Source organism: Arachis hypogaea, chromosome 14, assembly GCF_003086295.3.
Source record: "Arachis hypogaea cultivar Tifrunner chromosome 14, arahy.Tifrunner.gnm2.J5K5, whole genome shotgun sequence".
Classification (NCBI taxonomy): Eukaryota; Viridiplantae; Streptophyta; class Magnoliopsida; order Fabales; family Fabaceae; genus Arachis; species Arachis hypogaea.
In genome coordinates, this window is record NC_092049.1 from 90,695,621 (window position 1) to 90,712,387 (window position 16,767).

Below are 16,767 nucleotides of genomic sequence, written 5' to 3' on the forward strand. Positions count from 1 at the left end.
TGCCATGGGACACGTACAAATTGCGGGCAACTTACCTTTTCCCGCCTTGATCTCAGATCTTGTCTCAGCAGCCGGAGTTTTCTACAGAGCTGGAGACACCAAAGCCATGCTTCCACGGGATGATCAGTATGTCCCCAATGGGAAGTACCTCAGACTTCCCGCAGCCACTACAAGCCTTCCTACTACACCGGTTGAAGATATCCCTTCTTCAACACCACAAGAACCTACAACAGATGAACTGCTCCAGCAGATAATCAAAAGATTGGGTCGGCAAGAACAGAAAACGAAGTTAAGAGAGCGCCGTAACGAGCGTCGATTCAAACACCTCAATGAGCTACTCAATGGACACTTCAGGGACTCAGAAACCCCGGACTCCACTTCTTTTACCAGCACAGGGAGCCATGATGGTCCCGACTGTGGAGATACTGCTACCTGCCCACCCCTCTTCCTGACAGATGGCACCGAGGACGGTGCAAAGCCTTAAGTGTGGGGAGGTCAGTCAGTACCTGACTTCCGGAGGTAATTTCTTTTCTGTACACCAATAAATTAGGATATTTAGTTAGAATTTTCTTTTATAGAATAGGATAAATTGCATAGTAATAGGTTAGTTGCATGCATGCTCTACTTGATTGAAAAGACAATAAGTTTCTTCTAAGACTCTATCTTTGGAACAAAATTTCACTAATTTTTAAAAAAAAAATTTTTTTATGATAAATCTGCTTGAAGTTGTATTTGGAACATGATTTTTGAGCTAAAGAACACACAACCTGTGAGATTTGAGCCTTTATGAATGGTTACATTATTTAACCATAATTATTTTATTCTTGTGTGTTTACCTCTCTATGATTGTAATCTATATTTTGTTTCATCTTATATGTCCAATGTTTATTATATTTATATGCTTGCATATGATTGAGGCTATTATTTGTTTAGCTTACTTATCCAAATTAAGCTTACCCTTTTAACTACCTTTGTTAACCACTTTGAGCCTTTAAATCCCATTTGTTCTATATTTTACCACATTACTAGCCTTAAGCGGAAAAACAATTATACATCCCAATTTGAATCTTTTGTTAGCTTAAGATAGAAGTGTGTGTGTTATTTAAGTATGGGAAATTGTGGGAACAAAAGAATAATAAGGGAATGAGGATAATATACTAGAAATTTGGATACCTACTCATGTGAAACTATAAGAATAAAAAATCTATGTGCATTGATAAGCTATGTTTATTCTTATGTTTCTATGTTTAAAAAAAAAAATCCAAAAATATCTAATAAATAAATAAGGGGACAAAATTACCCCAATTTAAGAATTCAAAAGTCAATGCATGTTTGATAAAAATTAAAATAAGAGATGAAACATGAGTATAGAAAGTGAAAGGAAATTTCTAGGTAGCTAGGTGTGAATTCTAAAGTTATATAGAGTATGTATATAAGTTATGTTAAAGCTTGGGTTAATTAAAGATTCAAATTATAAGCTTACTTAGTCATATATGCATCCTTACCCTTACCTTGGCCCCGTTACAACCTTGAAAAGACCTCATGATGTTTGCATTGGTATGTTAAATGTTGTTGATTGGTTAGGAGAAGAACAAAAATTAGAAAGCATGATTAGAGAAGGATAGAGTGATTACCCTATACACTAGAGAGACTAGAGTGTACATACACCATCAGTGAGGGTTCCATGCTTGAATTTCTATGTTCCCTGCTTTCATGAGCTATCTTCTTGCATTTTTACCTGCTCTTACTTTATGAGAATTGAATTAGTGGAATTTGAATTATAATTATTTTGAAGAACTTATTTACTATTGATCAAGTGGACAAGAATCATGTAGTTGCATTCATATATATAGTTGGCATTGCATTGCATTTCATAGATTTTACATGTTCTTACTCATTTATTTTATCTCCTTCAATTAAGCATGAGGACATGCTAATGTTTAAGTGTGGGGAGGTTGATAAACCACTATTTCATGGTTTATATTGTGTTTTATTTGTGTGGTTTTATCATGATTTTTGCCCACTTATTCATTAAATAAGCATGCATTTATATTTCCTTCCTAAAGATGTTTTATGGTTGAAAACTTACTTCCTAGAGACTTTTAATTATGTATTTTCTTTCTCCCTTATTCCATTCGATGCCGTGATCTGTGTGTTAAGTGTTTCAGGCTTTATAGGGCATGAATGAGTTGGAGATTGGAAGGGAAGCTTGCAAAAATGGAAGGAACACAAGAAATTGAGGAGATGACCAGCGAGAAGCGATGTGGCCGCATGGATGACGCGACCGCGTGGAAGAGAGCAATTTGCAGCGACGCAGCCGCATGGACGACGCGTCCGCGTGGCAAAGCAGAAACGTGAATGACGCGTCCGCATGAGCAACGCGATCGCGTGACGTGCGCGATCTGCATAATCTACAAAATTCGCTGGGGGCGATTTTGGGCCCTATTTTGACCCAGTTTTCGGCCCAGAACAGCAGACTAGAGCCAGAGAACATGCAGAAGCCAAGAACAACATTCATTCCGCATAGTTTTAGTTTTTAGATCTAGTTTTACTCCTCCTCTAGGTTTTCTCTCTGCACATTCATAGTTTTTAGGATATGTCATTTTCATTGTTTTTTGCATTGGGATATTGAGAAGAGTTATTTGCCTCATCAAAACTTTGACATTCTAGTTCGTTCTCTTCACTTGTCTCTTACTCTTCCATATTTCTTAATTTTATTTGATTTTATGATTGGATTATTTTAGCTTTTATAAATATAAGAATTACTTTTGCTTTTAATTAATCTTTTCATAATTACTTATCATGTCTTTCTTTAATTCCTACGTTGATGTTATGAATTTTACATTTACAATGTGTGAGTAGTTCCCTAACTTGATGGGGAGTTGATTGAAAGGAACCCTTGAGCGGAATGTTCAAGACAAAGGTTGTAATTGAGTTTATTGTTGGCTTGCTCTCTAGTTCCTAACACCAATCCTCCCAAGAGAGGATTGGAAATTGTGGATAGAACAGCATTCCAACTTGTTTGACCTCCCCTTACTTAGTAAAGGATAACTAAACGTAATAATTCTCAATTGTCAATTAATCTTGAGAGTATTCCATCAAGAATAGGGCTTCCATGTAATCAACTCCCAGTCAAGGTTTTTATTTAAATTTATATAAATTCTCTAATTTTATTTTCTGCCATTCAATCAAACATTTTTTGAAAACATTCTGATTAATAAAATAGCACCCTTTCTTGCAACTCGTTGGGAGACGACCTGGGACTCATACTCCCATTATTTTAATTTTATTTTCTGTGACACCCTTCTAAATTGATAAGGCAGATTTTTGGCGAGTTAAAAACTATACTTGCAACGTATATATTTTAACAATTTTTAATTCGCTAATTTCTGCCCGCATCAATTTTTGGCGCCGTTGTCGGGGAGTTGCAATAGAGTGCTATAGTTGTTAATTAGAATTTATTTATTTGCATTTTTATTTTATTTTGCTATTATGAGCTGCTTGTTTCTTTCGTTAGATGACGTGTTCACTTCCTGATCCAAGCTTGCCAATATTCGATCCTAAGATTGAAAGAACTATTTTACGAATAAGGCAAGCTAGGCATCGGTTAGTCCTTTCTGAGGGCAGATTTGAAATGCCATTTGAGAAAGAAACCAGCTCCCGTTATACTGATTCGGTTGTTTTACGTACAGGTAACATGGTAGCAGCCAGAAGAGTTACTATCCAGGAGGCTGGAGCCCCTAATTTTTCAATGCAACCGTTCCAAGCGCATCATCCAGCGGTGGCTACAGATTTTGAAATAAAGACCGCACTGCTCAATTTGATGCCCAAGTTTCATGGCTTACCTGCTCAAGAGCCCATCAAGCACCTGAGAGATTTTCAGGCAGCCTGCTCTACTGTCAGGCGTGATGGTGCGAATGAAACTTCAATTTTACTGAAAGCCTTCCCGTTCTATCTTGAGGGAAAGGCAAGAGAGTGGTACTACACTCAACCCGCAGCAACTGTATCCAACTGGGATATACTCAGAAGAGAGTTTTTGGAAAAGTTCTTTCCAGCTGAAGTTACTGATAAACTGAGGAAAGACATTTCCATGATTGTTCAGGATGAATCTGAGACGTTTTATGAGTACTGGGAGCGCTTCAATAATCTTCTAGAAGCATGCCCCCACCATATGATTGACAAGATAGTGTTACTCAGATATGTCACACAGGACATGAGGCCCCAAGATAAGACCACATTGGAAAGTGCTAGCAATGGGTCTATGAAGAAGTACAAGACCATTGATGAGGCGTGACAATTGATCAGTGATTTAGCTGAATCTACTAGGAATCACAGGCAGAAATAAAGCCGTTCAAAAGCTGTTGCAGAAGTATCCTCTAGTAGAGAGACTGCTGCTCTAACTCAGAGTATATGTGAAATGACTAACTTGCTGAAGCAAATGCAATTGAATCAACAACAAGTTCAGCAAGCTCAACCTTTTCCAGCACAACAAAATCAACAGTTAGTCCCACAAAGAGTCTGTGGAATCTGTGCAGATTACAGCCATTATACTGATGAGTGTCCGCAGCTCCAGCAGGAAGACAACACCGTGGCAGCCACTCATAACTTCTATGACCGCCCCAACCAAGGGTACAATCAAGGTGGCAATCACAACCATGGATGGCAGGACAATTCTAACCAGAATTGGAGAGACAACAATAACAGAGGAGGCAGAGATAATCAGGGATTTCAGAGGTGGAATAATAACAACAACAGGCAGCAGACTCAGAATCAGAATCCGAATCAAAATCAGCCTTACAGAGCACCTCACCTGAGGCAACCCCAAGGACCACAGAATACCCAACAGCAAACCTCTCAATTTACTTATCCTTCTTCATCTACCAATGATGACTTACTACAATCTATTGAGCGGAGACACCAGACCATGGAAAGCAACATTAATGCCATTCTAAATTGTCTGACTGCTACCCTGCAAGCTCTTGTCTCCTAGATTGGATCAATGACTAACTCTAATAATCAACCTTCGAGCTCCAGTGGAATCCCCTCTCAACCATTACCCAATCCCAAGGGTGGTATCAATGCTATCACCCTGAGGTCCGGAACCACACTGCAGGAGAGGAATCAGGAGGAGCCAAGCCCACCAGAACACACCTCAGCTGAAGAGGTAGTGGAAATAGAAGATGTTGAAGAAGAAGAGGATATACAGGACACGGCTGAAGAAGAAGAAGTGCAACCACAGGAGGAGGCACCAAATGGCGCAGACACTGCAGAAGACACCACTCCCATTCCATTTCCACAACTTGCAAGGAAGCCCAGGAAGCAGCTGGAACCTGATCCCAAAATGGTAGAGATATTCAAAAAGGTTGAGGTAACTGTTCCCCTTTTTGATGTCATTCAACAGGTACCTAAGTATGCAAAGTTTCTAAAATATCTATGTATCCATAAAGACAAAATTAATGAATTAGAAACTATTCCCTTAGGAAGTTCCATATCTGCTTTAATGGGAGGTTTACCTGAAAAGTGTAGTGACCCAGGTCCTTGCATGGTTAATTGTACTATAGGGGTGTAGTATTTTCTGATTGCATGAGTGATTTAGGAGCATGTGCAAGTATAATGCCTTTATCTATATATGATATTTTGAGGCTCCCTCCCTTAAAAAGGTCGGCAGCTCATTTTGTGTTAGCAGATAAGAGCCTTATTACAGTGGCTGTAGTTGCTGAAGACGTATTAGTGGGCATTAAAGGACTCATGTTTCCCATTGATTTTTATATCTTGGAGATGCCCAAGAATGCCTCAGATAAGCCATCATCAATCCTACTCGGAAGACCATTCCTGAAGACCTCAAAGTTTAAATTAGATTCTTTCTCAGGAATATACTCTTTTGAAATAGATGGCCGAGTAGTGATCTTCAATCTGAATGGAGTTATGAAGCATCCTACGAAGGATCATTCTATCCTCTAGTGTGACATTATAGATGAAACCGTGGCTGAAGTTCACCAGGAGGAATTTGAAGAGAAGCACACAGGACAAGGTCCAAGTGTGGGGACATTCTCAGAGGACAATGACAGTGCCTTACCACTGTTACCAGCTCCAGACAATCCAGAGCCTGAACATGATCAGAAGTTAGAATTAAAACCCCTTCCTCCACACCTTAAATATGCTTACCTTGATGACGGGCAGAAGTTTCCGGTTATCATTGCAAGGGAGCTCACTTCCCAACAGGAAGAACATCTACTTGGTGTGCTGAGGAGGCACAAGAAGGCAGTTGGTTAGAGTTTGGCAGACATAGTGGGCCCCTCAAATCTGTGAGCATAGAATATTTTTAGAAGAGGGAGCAAGACCTGTCCGTCAACCACAGAGAAAACTGAACCCCACTATCCTAGAGGTTGTCAAGAAGGAAGTGACCAGACTATTAGAGGCAGATATCATCTATCCCATCTCAGACAGTGAATGGGTGAGCCCAGTACAAGTAGTGCCAAAGAAGTCTGGAGTCACTGCAGTGAAGAATGAGCATGGAGAGCTCCTGACAACCAGAGTTCAGAACGCCTGGAGGGTCTGCATTGACTACAGACGCCTCAACCAAGCAACCCGTAAGGATCACTATCCTCTTCCATTCATTGATCAAATGCTGGATCGCCTGTTAGGTAAATCGCATTATTGTTTCTTAGATGGTTACACAGGTTATTTCCAGATTCATATAGTTCCTGAGGATCAGGAAAAGACCACTTTTACATGTCCTTTTGGGACTTATGCTTACAAGAGAATGCCCTTTGGCTTGTGCAATACACCAGCTACTTTCCAAAGGTGCATGATGAGTCTTTTCTCTGATCTTATTGAGGACTGTATGGAAGTCTTTATGGATGATTTTAGTGTATACGGCGATTCTTTTAGCCTTTGCTTAGATGGATTATCTAGAGTATTGGATAGATGTGTCAATACAAACCTTGTGCTAAATTTTGAAAAATGCCACTTTATGGTTAAACAAGGAATTGTACTAGGACATGTTGTGTCTAATACTGGCATTTCTATAGACCCAGCAAAGGTGGATGTTATTTCTACTTTACCTTACCCCTCTTCTGTGAGGGAGGTCCGTTCTTTCCTTGGCCATGCAGGTTTTTACAGGAGATTCATAAAGGACTTCAGTAAGGTAGCACTTCCCTTATCCAGATTACTGCAGAAAGACATTGAGTTCGAGTTCAGTGAAAATTGCAAACAAGCGTTTGATAAGCTGAAGACCGCACTGACTCAAGTCCCAATTGTAAGAGGACCAGACTGGAGCCAACCATTTGAGATTATGTGTGATGCTTCCAACCATGTAGTAGGAGCATCACTGGCTCAACGTGAAGGTAAGGACCCCTTTGTTATTGCTTATGCGTCTAAAACTTTAGATGCCGCTCAGTCTAATTATACTACTACTGAGAAAGAGCTTCTTGCTATTGTTTTCGCTCTGGATAAATTCCGAGCCTATTTACTTGGTACAAAGGTAGTACTGTATTCAGACCACGCAGCTCTAAAGTATCTATTATCTAAAAAGAAGTCTAAACCAAGGGTTATACGTTGGATACTGCTATTACAAGAATTTGATTTAGAAATTAAGGATAGGAGCGGTAACCAGAATTTAGTGGCAGACCACTTGAGTCGCCTTGAGCATATTACAGATGATCCCACTCCTATAGCTGATAATTTTCCATTTGATAACCTGTAAGCAGTATCTGAGATAGTCCCTTGGTATGCACCTGTAGCTAATTATTTAATTAGCCGTACCTTTCCTCCAAACTTTTCTAAGCATCAAAGAGACAAGCTGAAAAGCGAGTCTAAATATTATATATGGGATGACCCATATTAATAGAGATGTGGCGCTGACCAGGTAATTAGACGGTGTGCGCCTCAATCAGAATTCCAGTTCATCTTAGAAGCCTGTCACTCATCTGAGAGTGGAGGACATTTTGGCCCTCAAAGAACTGCCAGAAAAATCTTAGACTGTGGATTCTGGTGGCCTACTCTTTTTAGAGATGCCGATGAATTTTGTAGATCCTGTTTCCCATGCCAGAAATTTGGTAATATATCCAGGAGGGATGAGATGCCTTAGCAAATTATGCTTTTCTGGGAAATTTTTGATGTTTGGGGTATTGACTTCATGGGTCCATTTCCAAATTCTAATGGTTATTTTTATGTTTTGTTAGCTGTGGATTACATTTCTAAGTGGGTGGAAGCAATTCCTACCCGCACTGATGATGCTAACACTGTTGTTTCCTTTGTGAGAAACCATATTATTTGTCGCTTTGGATCACCACGAGCAATCGTGAGCGATAAAGGCACCCATTTTTGTAACAGGAGACTAACAGGATTGATGAAGAAGCATGGGATAATTCATAAAGTTGCAACATCTTACCATCCCCAAACTAATGGGCAAGCCGAGGTGTCAAATAGAGAGATAAAGCGTATCTTACAGAAGATAGTAAAGCCTCATAGAAGAGACTGGAGCACCAGGCTACAATATGCACTTTGGGCGTACAGAACAGCATACAAAACACCCATTGGGATGAGTCCTTTCCGCTTAGTTTATGGAAAAGCTTGTCATCCCCTTGTTGAAATAGAGCACAAAGCCTTTTGGGCAGTAAAGGAATGCAATATGGGAATTGAAGGAGCCGGAGCTAAAAGGAAGTTGCAACTGCAAGAACTGGAAAGCCTTCGCCTAGAAGCTTATGAAAATTCAAGACTATACAAGGAGAAGATGAAGGCTGTACATGATCAGCACATCAAGAGGAAAGAGTTCCAACCTGGGGACTCAGTCCTCCTTTACAAATCTCGACTGAGGCTCATGTCAGGCAAGTTGAGATCGAGATGGGAAGGTCCATACAGAGTAGAAAAGGTCGAACCGTACGGAGTTTATCACCTTAGCCATCCTTCGAGCTCTGAACTTATCAAAGTTAATGGACATCGCTTAAAGCTGTACCATGACGAGAAGTGAAAGAAAGACAAGGAACTCGAGATCTTCCGCTTGGAAGACCGCCACATAGCCGAAGACTGAGCTAGTGGAGCGTCCAACTTACGGACGTTAAAGCAAAGTGCTAGGTGGGAGACAACCCCCATGGTATGATCGTTCTTTTCTTTATTTTTAGTTTCCTTATTCAATAACTCTTCTCTTTATTAATATATTTTGTGCATCTGCATTCACATACTTTGGCTTTTGATTAAAAAAAAAAAATTTCCACGCGACGCGACCGCCTCAGTGACGCGTCCGCGTCGCAAGGAGCTGGGGGAAAAATAAAAACGAATAGAGAGTCACGCGAGAGCGTGGCTGGAGGCGTGCCAATGGCACAAATCGTCCCACGCGATCGCGTCGCTGACGCGACTGCGTCATATGGGAATAATGGCCTCCCACGTGACCGCGTGCCCCACGCAACCGCGTGACAAGGATTTCGGCGTAATAATGGTGCACAGCTGAAAGTTGTGCTAGAGTGGTGCTGGACTGGCGCTGGACGCGCAGTGCACCTCACGCGATTGCATGCCCCACGCGGGCCGCGTCGTACCCCATAAACTGCCCACTCACGCGATCGCATGCCCCATGCGATCGCGTCACCCAAAATTTGGCATTTAATGATTTTGAACAGAGAGTTGTGCGAGTGCGAGGCGACCCTCGCGCCAATGGCACAAACTGGGTCACGCGACCGCGTGACCGACACGACCGCATCAATCACCTTAAGCGCAAGTCACGCGACCGCGTGCCCCACGCGATCGCATCGCTTGCGGCGCACAGTTTTCCTAATTTTGCCAAATATCATATCTTTTTTCTCCCCAAATCCTATTTTCCCTTTTCCCCTTATTTCTTCTTCCTACCTTCCTCCTTCTTCCTCCTTTCTCAGTTTTTACTTTCTCTCACCCCCATTAACAAGGTTTTTTCTCTTCTTCCCTCCTCACTTTTCTATTATTCTTCTTATTTTTACATGTTATCTTCTTTTCTTTTCTTTTTACCTTCATTGTTCTTATTTTCTTTTTCTTTCTTTTTCCTTTTTACTTGGTGTTATCAATTTATATGAGTCATTATTTGTAATTATATGCTTGTGGATTGTTATAAATTTGTTTGACAATTATATATTATTTTAAGGGATTACTTGCATGCTCATATTCTTATTTTCAAGAACTTATTCTACATGCATGCTATGTGTTTGTGAAAAAGCCCATATGGCATTATGAACTTCTCTACATTATTCTACTCTAATATTCAATGCTTGCTTTTCACAAAATCCTTTACTATTATATTAATTGAATTTAATTATCAATACAAACGTGATGGTTTGTTACAAAGTAATGCTTGGTCTATGCTACTCATGCCCTTTTCCGGCATGCCAATAAACACCTTGCATTCACTTGTCATTATATGCACTAGCTATTTTCCTTTGATAACTTTTCACATGTACTCATGAGCGTGTGTTAATGTCAGTTACCTCCTAATGTGCATCCATCACCACCTTTTCCGTTCTCTTCCTTGCTATATACCTCTTTGAATTCAATTTACTCTCACTTCCCTTTTCAGGATGGCCACCAAGAAAGGAAAAGAGAAAGCCACTCCCAAACCTCCTGCAAGAAGAGGAACTAAAAGAGCACTAGTGGCAGAGCCTTCTTCAACTGCAGTCAAGCCCTCAACAAAAAGAGTTAAGAGGATCATCAAGGTTGATGATAAAGAAAGAGCCTTTCCAGCAAAGGACACTGCGCGATTCTCCAATCGCTACTGTGAGCAGATGTTTCCCATTCTGGCAGAAAGGAATTACAACAACGAATACCTTCTTCTCCTCCCGCCTAATATTGCTACCTTTGTTGAGCCACAAATTGCCCGAAGACAATGGGATTTCCTACAGAGACAGCCAAGGCAGGTCAATCTTTCTTGGGTAGTCGAGTTCTACTGCAACTTCCACCTACCAACTCTGCAGTCTGTCTTTGTTCGTCAGAAGCAAGTCCCCATTACAGAAGTGGCCATTCAAAGAGCTCTAAGTCTTCCTCCTATTCCAGAAGGATTGGACGCCTTTCAAGAAGCCGCACTCAAGCGCCAGATGTACCAATTTGACTGGGACGCTGTTCTCAGAGTTATCGCACTACCTGGCAGCCGATGGATCTACGGATACCATCGTACCCGCCCTAAGGGTATATTGGCTTCAGCACTCACCTTGGAGGCTCGCGTATGGGGAAAGATCATGTCCCATTACGTCTTCTCGAGCACTCAAGAGTCCTCCTTCACTGTAGACATGGCCGTTCTACTATGGTGCATCCTTACAGACCAGCCTTTGAATTTACCAAGACATATCCGGAATGCCATGGGACACGTACAAATTGCGGGCAACTTACCTTTTCCCGCCTTGGTCTCAGATCTTATCTCAGCAGCCGGAGTTTCCTACAGAGCTGGAGACACCAAAGCCATGCTTTCACGGGATGATCAGTATGTCCCCAATGGGAAGTACCTCAGACTTCCCGCAGCCACTACAAGACTTCCTACTGCACCGGTTGAAGATATCCCTTCTTCAACACCACAAGAACCTACAACAGATGAACTGCTCCAGCAGATAATCAAAAGATTGGATCGGCAAGAACAGAAAGCGAAGTTAAGAGAGCGCCGTAACGAGCGCCGATTCAAACACCTCAAGGAGCTACTCAAGGGACACTTCAAGGACTCAGACACCCCGGACTCCACTTCTTTTACCAGCACATGGAGCCATGATGGTCCCGACTGTGGAGATACTGCTACCAGCCCACCCCTGTTTCTGACAGATGGCACCGAGGATGGTGCAAAGCCTTAAGTGTGGGGAGGTCGGTCAGTACCTGACTTCCGGAGGTAATTTCTTTTCTGTACACCAATAAATTAGGATTTTTAGTTAGATTTTTTTTATAGAATAGGATAAATTGTATAGTAATAGGTTAGTTGCATGCATGCTCTACTTGATTGAAAAGACAATAAGTTTCTTCTAAGACTCTATCTTTGGAACAAAATTTCACTAATTTTAAAAAAAATTTTTTTTTTATGATAAATCTGCTTGAAGTTGTATTTGGAACATGATTTTTGAGCTAAAGAACACATAACCTGTGAGATTTGAGCCTTTATGAATGGTTACATTATTTAACCATAATTATTTTATTCTTGTGTGTTTACCTCTCTATGATTGTAATCTATATTTTGTTTCATCTTATATGTCCAATATTTATTATATTTATATGCTTGCATATGATTGAGGCCATTATTTGTTTAGCTTACTTATCCAAATTAAGCCTACCCTTTTAACTACCTTTGTTAACCACTTTGAGTCTTTAAATCCCATTTGTTCTATATTTTACCACATTACTAGCCTTAAGCGGAAAAACAATTATACATCCCAATTTGAATCTTTGGTTAGCTTAAGATAGAAGTGTGTGTGTTATTTAAGTATGGGAAATTGTGGAAACAAAAGAATAATAAGGGAATGAGGATAATATACTGGGAATTTGGATACCTACTCATGTGAAACTATAAGAATAAAAAATCTATGTGCATTGATAAGCTATGTTTATTCTTATGTTTCTATGTTTAAAAAAAATCCAAAAATATCTAATAAATAAATAAGGGGACAAAATTACCCCAATTTAAGAATTCAAAAGTCAATGCATGTATGATAAAAATTAAAATAAGAGTTGAAACATGAGTATGGAAAGTGAAAGGAAATTTCTGGGTAGCTAGGTGTGAATTCTAAAGTTATATAGAGTATGTATATAGGTTATGTTAAAGCTTGGGTTAATTAAAGATTCAAATTATAAGCTTACTTAGCCATATATGCATCCTTACCCTTACCTTGGCCCCGTTACAACCTTGAAAAGACCTCATGATGTTTGCATTGGTATGTTAAATGTTGTTGATTGGTTAGGAGAAGAACAAAAATTAGAAAGCATGATTAGAGAAGGATAGAGTGATTACCCTATACACTAGAGAGACTAGAGTGTACATACACCATCAGTGAGGGTTCCATGCTTGAATTTCTATGTTCCTTGCTTTCATGAGCTATCTTCTTGCATTTTTACCTGCTCTTACTTTATGAGAATTGAATTAGTGGAATTTGAATTATAATTGTTTTGAAGAATTTATTTACTATTGATCAAGTGGACAAGAATCATGTAGTTGCATTCATATATATAGTTGGCATTGCATTGTATTTCATAGGTTTTACATGTTCTTACTCATTTATTTTATCTCCTTCAATTAAGCATGAGGACATGCTAATGTTTAAGTGTGGGGAGGTTGATAAACCACTATTTCATGGTCTATATTGTGTTTTATTTATGTGGTTTTATCATGATCTTTGCCCACTTATTCATTAAATAAGCATGCATTTATATTTCCTTCCTAAAGATGTTTTATGGTTGAAAACTTGCTTCCTAGAGACTTTTAATTATGTATTTTATTTCTCCCTTATTCCATTCGATGCCGTGATCTGTGTGTTAAGTGTTTCAGGCTTTATAGGGCATGAATGAGTTGGAGATTGGAAGGGAAGCCTGCAAAAATGGAAAGACACACAAAAAATTGAGGAGATGACCAGCGAGAAGCGACGCGGCCGCATGGACGACGCGACCGCGTGGCAAAGCAGAAACGCGAATGACGCGTCCGCATGAGCGACGCGGCCGCGTGACGTGCGCGATCTGCATAATCTGCAGAATTCGCTGGGGGAGATTTTGGGCCCTATTTTGACTCAGTTTTCGGCCCAGAACAGCAGACTAGAGCCAAAGAACATGCAGAAACCAAGAACAACATTCATTCCGCATAGTTTTAGTTTTTAGATCTAGTTTTACTCCTCCTCTAGGTTTTCTCTCTACACATTCATAGTTTTTAGGATAGGTTATTTTCATTGTTTTTTGCATTGGGATATTGAGAAGGGTTATTTACCTCATCAAGACTTCGACATTCTAGTTCGTTCTCTTCATTTGTCTCTTACTCTTCCATATTTCTTAATTTTATTTGATTTTACGATTGGATTATTTTAGCTTTTATAAATATAAGAATTACTTTTGCTTTTAATTAATCTTTTCATCATTACTTATCATGTCTTTCTTTAATTCCTACGTTGATGTTATGAATTTTACATTTACAATGAGTGAGTAGTTCCCTAACTTGATGGGGAGTTGATTGAAAGGAACCCTTGAGCGGAATGTTCAAGAGAAAGGTTGTAATTGAGTTTATTGTTGGCTTGCTCTCTAGTTCCTAACACCAATCCTCCCAAGAGTGGATTGGAAATTGTGGATAGAACAGCATTCCAACTTGTTTGACCTCCCCTTACTTAGTAAAGGATAACTAAACGTAATAATTCTCAATTGTCAATTAATCTTGAGAGTATTCCATCAAGAATAGGGCTTCCATGTAATCAACTCCCAGTCAAGGTTTTTATTTAAATTTATATAAATTCTCCAATTTAATTTTCTGCCATTCAATCAAACATTTTTTGAAAACATTCTGATTAATAAAATAGCACCCTTTCCTGCAACTCGTTGGGAGACGACCTGGGACTCATACTCCCAGTATTTTAATTTTATTTTCTATGACACCCTTCTAAATTGATAAGGCGGATTTTTGGTGAGTTAAGAACTATACTTGCAACGTATATATTTTAACAATTTTTAATTCGCTAATTTCTGCCCGCATCAAGGTGGATAACTAAATGCTCCATCACATCAAAGAAAGCTGGCAGAAAAATTTTTTCCAGCTTACAAATCGTTTCAATAATGGAAATCTCTACCTTCTCCACAGCATCAGAGCGTATTTCAGTAGCACAAATTTGTTTAAAGAACAAGCTGAGCTCTGTTAGCACTCCCTATATGGATTTTGGCAACACGTCTCGAAAGGCCAATGGAATTAGTCTTTCCATGAAAACATGGCTGTCGTGACTCTTCATTCCGTATATCTTCCCACCGGCTAGATTAACACATCGTGAAATATTTGATGCATAACCATCAGGAAATTTTAATTGCTTTATCCACTCGCATACTGTCCTCCTTTGTTGAGAATCTAAGACATATGTTGCTTTTGGTTTTTTGCACTTTCCATTCTCAAATACCTACTCCAAGTTAGGACATTTGCATATTATCTTCAAATCTTCTCTTGCATTTGCGTTGTCTTTTGTCTTGCCCTTTACGTCCATAACAGTGTTAAAGATGTTGTCAAAAATATTTTTTTTCAATGTGCATAATGTCTAAATTGTGTCTTATCAAATTAGTTGACCAATAAGGCAACTCCCAAAATATGCTTTTTCTCACCCAATTATGAATGGTACCAAAGTCACCCTTTTTTCCTCTCGGATTAGCCCCTAAGTTAACTTCTTCGAGTTTGTCTAACTCATTTAAGATTTCAATTCCACTCATTCATTTCGGTGGAAAAGAGTTTTCCACGGTTGACTTTTTAGAAAAGTACCGATCACGACGAAATGCATGACCAACAGGCAAGTACTGTCGATGACAATCAAACCAACAGGGTTTAGCGCCGTGTTGTAGTCAAAATGATTTAGTGTTCTTCATGCAAATCGGACAAGAAAGACGACCGTGTGTGCTCCAACCAGACAACATTCCATAAGCTGGAAAATCGCTTATAGTCCACAATAATGCTGCCTTCATGTTAAAATTTTTCTTTTCCCATGCATCATAAGTAGTAACACCATTGTCCCACAAAACCTTTAACTCATCAATCAGTGGTCTAAGATAAACATCTAATTTTTTTCCCGGAGACTTCGGTCCAGGGATCAAAAGACTAAGGAATATGTACTCTCTTCTCATGCACATACTTGGAGGAAGATTGTAAGGTGTGACAAACACAGGCCAACATGAGTATGGAGTCTTCGAGCCAGAAAATGGATTAAAACCATCAGTGCAAAGTCCAAGCCTAACATTTCTAGACTCTTGGGCAAATAGTTCATGGGTGGCATCAAATTTTTTCCAAGCATCAGCATCAGCCGGATGTGTGATCACCGATTCATCTTGGCGTACTCCATACACATGCCACTTCATATATTGCGCAGTAGTTTTAGACATAAACAAACGTTGAAGCCTTGGAGTAATAGAAAAATATCTCAAGATTGAGTATGGCACATCCCTACTACTATTACCTGTATCCCCTGCCTTTGGCTTAAATCGTGGATGTCCACATATTGTGCAGGCTACATAACTAATCTTGTCACTTGTTTCTTTATAATATAGCATGCAGTGATTAGGACAAGCATCAATTTTCTCATATCCTAATCCCAATTCTTGAATCATTGTCTTTGACCGGCAGAAATCTTCTGGCAACTTCTTTGATTCTGGGAGCATGCTCTTGATTATGGCAACCATTCGATTATAACAGCTGATGAGCGGATAATTTATACGCTTTTTGGCATTGTTTTTAGTATGTTCTTAGTAGAATCTAGTTACTTTTAGGGATGTTTTCATTAGTTTTTATGTTAAATTCACATTTCTGGACTTTACTATGAGTTTGTGTATTTTTCTGTGATTTCAGCTATTTTCTGGCTGAAATTGAGGGACTTGAGCAAAAATCAGATTCAGAGGTTGAAGAAGGACTGCTGATGCTGTTGGATTCTGACCTCCCTGCACTCAAAGTGGATTTTCTGGAGCTACAGAACTCAAAATGGCGCGCTTCCAATTGCGTTGGAAAGTAGACATCCAGGGCTTTCCATCAATGTATAATAGTCCATACTTGAAACAAGTTTAGACGACGTAAAAGGGCATTGAACGCCAGTTCTACGCTACTGTCTGGAGTTAAATGCCAGA

At 39.6% G+C, this 16,767-nt stretch overlaps 1 protein-coding gene across 1 annotated transcript in view; it reads right to left on the bottom strand.

The window, feature by feature from the left end:
- Positions 1-16,329, bottom strand: part of LOC140178628 (uncharacterized) — a 39,391-nt gene extending 23,062 nt beyond the window's left edge. The window contains exons 1-2 of the mRNA XM_072215831.1: positions 15,561-16,329; positions 11,457-11,532 (exon numbers count right to left, since the gene is read on the bottom strand). Coding sequence (XP_072071932.1) covers positions 11,457-11,532; positions 15,561-16,329 — 845 coding nt within the window. The remainder of the gene's footprint in view (positions 1-11,456; positions 11,533-15,560) is intronic.
- Between the last annotated feature and the right edge of the window lie 438 nt (positions 16,330-16,767).